Source organism: Hipposideros armiger, unplaced genomic scaffold, assembly GCF_001890085.2.
Source record: "Hipposideros armiger isolate ML-2016 unplaced genomic scaffold, ASM189008v1 scaffold_430, whole genome shotgun sequence".
Classification (NCBI taxonomy): Eukaryota; Metazoa; Chordata; class Mammalia; order Chiroptera; family Hipposideridae; genus Hipposideros; species Hipposideros armiger.
The window spans coordinates 476,810-482,752 of NW_017731780.1; the positions used below are offsets into that span (position 1 = coordinate 476,810).

At 32.8% G+C, this 5,943-nt stretch overlaps 1 protein-coding gene across 1 annotated transcript in view; it reads right to left on the reverse strand.

The window, feature by feature from the left end:
- Window positions 1-240: 240 nt before the first annotated feature.
- Window positions 241-5,943, reverse strand: part of PCM1 (pericentriolar material 1) — a 95,655-nt gene continuing 89,952 nt past the window's right edge. The window contains exons 36-39 of the mRNA XM_019664755.1: window positions 5,607-5,881; window positions 3,856-3,948; window positions 3,651-3,768; window positions 241-2,207 (exon numbers count right to left, since the gene is read on the reverse strand). Of these exons, the coding sequence (XP_019520300.1) occupies window positions 2,182-2,207; window positions 3,651-3,768; window positions 3,856-3,948; window positions 5,607-5,881 (512 nt within the window). The 3' untranslated portion in view covers window positions 241-2,181. The remainder of the gene's footprint in view (window positions 2,208-3,650; window positions 3,769-3,855; window positions 3,949-5,606; window positions 5,882-5,943) is intronic.

The following is a 5,943-nucleotide window of genomic DNA, read 5'->3' on the forward strand; positions in this document are numbered from 1 at the left end:
GAGAGAGAGAGTGTGAGTCATGGGACGTGGAGTATAGTGTGGGAGTGGAGTCAAGGGAATTGTAATAGATATGTATGATACTAGAGGGGACGTGGGGCGGCAGATTGGGGGAGGGGGGTTGTCACTTCAAGGGGTAAAAAAGTATAAGTATTGCACTGTGTTGTACAGCTGAAACTAATTCTAAAAAATGTGTATTTCACAATAAAAAAAATAAATAAAAAGAAAATGCAATCAGGCACATATGTAGGATATACATTTATTAACAGTGAAAAAGCATTTACCCAAAGTGAATGTTACAAAATACAAAGAATACCTGCACAGTCTTGTGAGTACACTATTTTAGGCATTATCTCAACCTGCCTAGCGTTTCCTCTCACTCATTTTGACTGACCTTTTCTCCCTCTTTTATCGCTTAACCAAGTTTTTTACTTATAAATCAAGACAAACAGGTTAGTTAATGCCAACCCTTTAACAATAGCTACTAGGGAAAAACACAGGAAACAAGTTATCTGCTCTCAAGCCCTAGGTATTTTAAAACTAAATTATCTACTAAAATACAGAACAACAGACTAGATTACAGCAGCTATAACATAAGTCAAATAACTAAGTACTACAGTAATAACTAAGATATAAGTACAACTCTTCCACTGTATCAGTCTGTAATATGCAGGCAGAGAGAGAGAGTCGTCATACGTAAGGCTTGGCTTAAGTACCAACATGAAGTTTTCCCCTCTACCCGTACAATCTAGAAAACAAATATAGAACTGGAGTATACATATAATGTAACTTTTTGTTTCAGTTTCCCTGACGACAGACCAACTGGATGAGAATTCCTGATTCTGGAAACGACAGTTTTCTGAATAGGTTTTATTAAAGTGGAGCTATATGTCTCACATAATTTAAGTAGCAATCCAGTAAATGTCCTTATAGGGAAATGCTCATTTAATACTCCCTGACTGGATATTACAATTTGACACTGAGGTAATCAGGCAGGTAAGAATTTTAAAGGAATACCAACCAAATTCTTTTCTTATAGGATGTTTCACTCAATTGTTAACAAATTTAAAAGATACTCTGCAACTTTTATTCAAGGAAGAATCTGTAAGGCTGACTGGCTTAACTGTGAACTGGCTCTGAAGCCTTACTGGATATATGGCAAGTTGGGGATCTAAAGGTAAGCCATCCTTTAAAAGCTTACTGAACTTAGTGATGAAAAAGTTCCACACCTTTTCATTCCTCAATACCTCACCTGCGAACCTGCCTCTCTCCTCACTACATGCAGAAGCAACTGCTATGCTCTGGTCTTAAACTATCATCTCAAAAGGTACATTTGTCCAAAGGCATATAGAACCTTAACATTCTGGTACCTAAATTTAGTTCTATTAATCCCTACTTGAAAGAGCTCGGTTTTTCATTTAAATCACAATGTTACTTGTCTGTGCAGAAATACTCTCTATATAAAACTTATTATTTTTTTTTATTTTTAGATGGAAGGCAACATAGATAGGAATTGAAATTGTGGAAAATATTTATCTAATTGATAATTATGTTAAGTTTTAGGTACCAAGGACATTGTGTCCTAAACTTACCCAGCTTGAATCCAGTATTAATACATATTCTACAATAACTTCACAGATATCCTGGAAACCTTTATAACCTGCCGTATTGTTGCACAGGAATAAGACTAAAAGAACATTAGACCCGACATCAGTAACACTGGCATTATTTGGAAGCCTGGCCTAATAGCTGGGCTTTATAATAAATAGTATATTTCTCTAAACTTAACCACTGCTCTTCTCTGAATAGTCTAATTATATAGAACAGTGACTTATTGTATAGAATTCAACATAATTTCCAAAAAAGATACTTTACATATAAGTCCAAACTTTATTTAAAACTACATTTTAAATTTAACATTACCAAACATCACAATGGGATAAAAAAAAAATCAAGACCAAAAGAAAAAAGAAGAGAAAAAACCCCACAGTTTATCAAGGATTGAATTTGTTTAGAATGTAGTTTCTGATGTTTTAAACTGCCATGGGCAGAAATCAGCACACCTATCAAAAATGCAGTGTCAAACTAATTTACATTTTTATACAGATCAAAACATGTTTATTTAGAACCATTTTCATATATGTACTGACTACGTAAAGAGTCAGATGAGCCTCTGAAGACATCTCATGTGCTTTGGGTTCCCACTGTCTCTGAAACAGAATAATGCCTTATAAATCACTTACTGAATTAAGATATTACTAGAATTTAATATTATTGTCTTCATTAATACTTTCACTTTTAATATAGTTATTAAAAGGAAATACTAATTTAATTTACTACAATAATTCCCTGATAGCACACAGTAAAGGGTTTAAAAAGAACAGGTGAGGATTTCTGTTTTAAGATGACAGACTGAGCAGATACTTCCTGTCTCTCCAAAAACAAAAAAGCCCACTGGAAAAAAAAGAGCTAAAAAATTGAATAAATCCAGAACAACAAAAGAAGAATGGTTCCAGGATAACAGAGGACGGGCGATACCAGGTTCTCAGAATGCTAAAAGCAGCGGGAGGCACAGTGAGAGGGGAAGAGGCTGCAGCCTAGACACACTATGAGCTGGGTACCAACCAGGTGACATTCTAACAAGCAGAACTGGGCTGAACTCTGGGAAATTAATTGAAGGCTGATATTTTTGTCTGCCCTCTCCTCACCCCATTTCCAGAAAAAAACAAAAATAAAAAATCATATATGATTTTAATTAATTGATGAACTGATAAACAATAACAGAAAATCTTTTGACCTGAATCCAAGAAATGCTCTCCTCTGAGTTGCCCAAGGTTGTGCTATTAGACTCATAAAGAAGGAAATCTGGAACTATCATTTAGCTCTGCAATGAATCATATTTATATAGAATAATATTTGGAAAAATATAGAAGATGTAGTTACAAAAATAAAACATAAGTGATTTTAATTTATAATAATGTAAGAGTATGACTAAAACTGAACAGAGAAGGCGAAGAGGAAAGGACCAGTTCATGACCAAAGTCCATGAAACTAGAAAACACATACCAGGGGTGCCAAAAAAATGTATGCATCATACTTGTATTCAACTTTTGTTATCAGTACATATTGAGTATTACAATTTTAATAGTTTTTTCCTTGCTTAAAATATGTACACATTTTTTTGGCACCCTCTGTATATTAAAAATAACAAAGGTAACAAACAAAAAACAATATGAACACTAAATACCCACTTTTGGGAGATAAGAAATATTATCTGAATTTTTAAAATTAAGAAAAATTATAAGTATATTATTTTGAGATAGAGGGTTTCCTCCAAAAGAACAAAAACCAACAATGAAAAGCAATGGATTCTTGCCAACTATCATTAACTTTTTTGTACCTTCCTTTCTTAAATCATGTGCATATATATTACTTTGCTAAAATGGAAAATTTTAAAAATAGAAAAAATTATCTGATAATACTATTTTATAAATTAGGAAGCTGAACTAAAATTTTTACAAAATTATGTTTCCTTTCCAATATGTGGCTTAAATCTCCCAGGTACTAGTAGTGCATTTATAAAACAAAACGAAATAATGGTATCAAGATTGAGTAATTTTCAATATGATATGGTTAAAATTGGTAACTCATACCAGGTTCTTTTAGCGTCTGAGAATTCCCAGCTAATTCTTCAGTCTGCATCTCACATAATATTTCACCAGATAAATGGTTTTTCTGTTCTTCTTCTACCATTTTATTCCTTAGATCTGCCTTTGGAATGATAAAAAATACAAAATCATTTTCACCTTAACAATATTTGTTATATAAAGATAGTTTTAATTAAAGAGAGCCAAGTACCTCTGAATATATTGTCAGTTTAAGTGGTAAATCTTCAACTTTCACAAAGTCTTCTTCATCAGATTTTTGACTTATGTTACCAGATTCTGCTTCCTGTAAGATAAACAAATTCTATTTAACAAAGGCAATCCACTTTCTCTCTGGATCAAAATCAAAGTCATCCGTGCCAGACAGAGAGTTGGTTCTTGCACATAAGTATATTTTAGTGATTCCATCACACTTAGTTTTCTTACATATTCAAACCCTATGAATAAAACCAACCTAGAGTTCACAGAAGGGCTGGCTACACACTTGCAGGTGTTGAGTGTCCTGTTGTGCTTTTTTGTTTTCATTTTATCAAATAAAGAGTCAGTTTATACAGGTGAGAGGAAGAAATAGTAGAGTTATACAGAGGGTTAAAATAATTAAAAGAACTCTTGTTTCTTAATATGTTTACAGCATACATCAGAGCTGTATCCGGTAGAATATAAGTAAACATTTACAGACTTTCAGTATCAACTCCATGGAGGCTCAAATAGAAAGATGAAGTATGAATTTAGAACTCATTTTTGTGATCACCTCACACAGTTTTTATGAAATTTGAATTCTTTTATTCTCCTAATTCTCCTTTTTGATTTTTAATAGTATCATCATTATACCGATTACCTAAGTGGAAGGAAGCCTTAGGCTTTTCTTTTTCTTGAAACATTTCTCACCCATCTTTCATTTAGCTTGTATTTTGTGTTTATATGATAATGGAACCTCCTAACATTGCTTCCTTGACAACGTGTCTTATACAGTCATCAGATTCATCTTAAAAAATAATGACTTCGAATACTTCCTCTGCCTAAAATTCAAATTCAAGACACTCTATACGCTAACTTGAAGTTAATTTTAATTCAGTGCTTCCTATAGCAACTCTACACACTCATCAAATGATATTAAGAATAAATCTAACAGGTAACTTTCAGAGTTTTAACTACATAATTTTACTGGTAGTGAAGCAAACAGGAGTTAAAAGTTACTCTTTCCACTAATGTTTTTGAAACATTATAAGCCCCCTCTCAGAAATTACAAAATCACAATTGTAAATATATCTTTGGGAATAAAATCTATATTAAAAAGTATGTGAAACACATTCCTTAGCCCTAAAAAGTAATTATAAGTCCCTTCATTTCTGTTGATAAGACAAAGTATATAAAACATATACAACCCAAGGATCCAAAAAATAACCTACTTGCTATAAAATTAAATTGATACAAAGGTCCTACTTACATCTTAAGTGCACCTTTGCTAGCATATTTCTGTAATTTACTCTATGGAGATAAGGACTCTATTGCTGTTTTATTCTATTGTTTTATTTCCCATCCCAAATGTAGACTTTCAGGTTAATCGAAGACTTATGAAATATTCTAAATAGTTGAGAAATCATGTATGGGAAGTACAATGATGATTCAAGAATCATTACACTATCCCTTCAGAGCTGAACTTAAAATGAACTCTCTCAAGGTTGCCACCTTAAATTCATCTCTTTGGTTCTCAAAATTATAAAAAGTAGAATAAGTTTTAGGCTTTGAGATGGTCGTCTTAATTTACAATCACCTTCTGTTCAAGTTTAAAGTTAGTTTGAATAAGAAATTAAAATATGCCAACAGTTTCTACACCTACACACAAAGTGGAGTTGTATTTACATGCTAAAATGTTAACCTGAAATGAAGAAATATGCACTGAAATAAAATGCAGAAATAGTTAGAAATATAAGTGATACCTACATAGTCATTTACTAGCACTGGAGATTCAGTATCAGGGCTTCCAGCCAGAGAGCTTTCAGGAGTTTCCTGAGCAGATTTAATTTCTTTGACTTTAGGCACCACGGTTTCGATTTCAGGTAAAGGTAACGGCAAAGCGTTAGGCTGTTTAGATGAATCAACGGTAGTAAGCGAGTCCTTTTGGACAGTACTATTTGGAGGTTGCTCATTTTCCAAGATATTGAGGTAACATGGTTTCATAGGGGTACTATCTTGGTCATCTGTCATCAAAAGAAAGTCTTAACATTAGTGTAATGCACCAGTTCTTAAATTTTACTATTACCCACCCAAAAGACAGTAT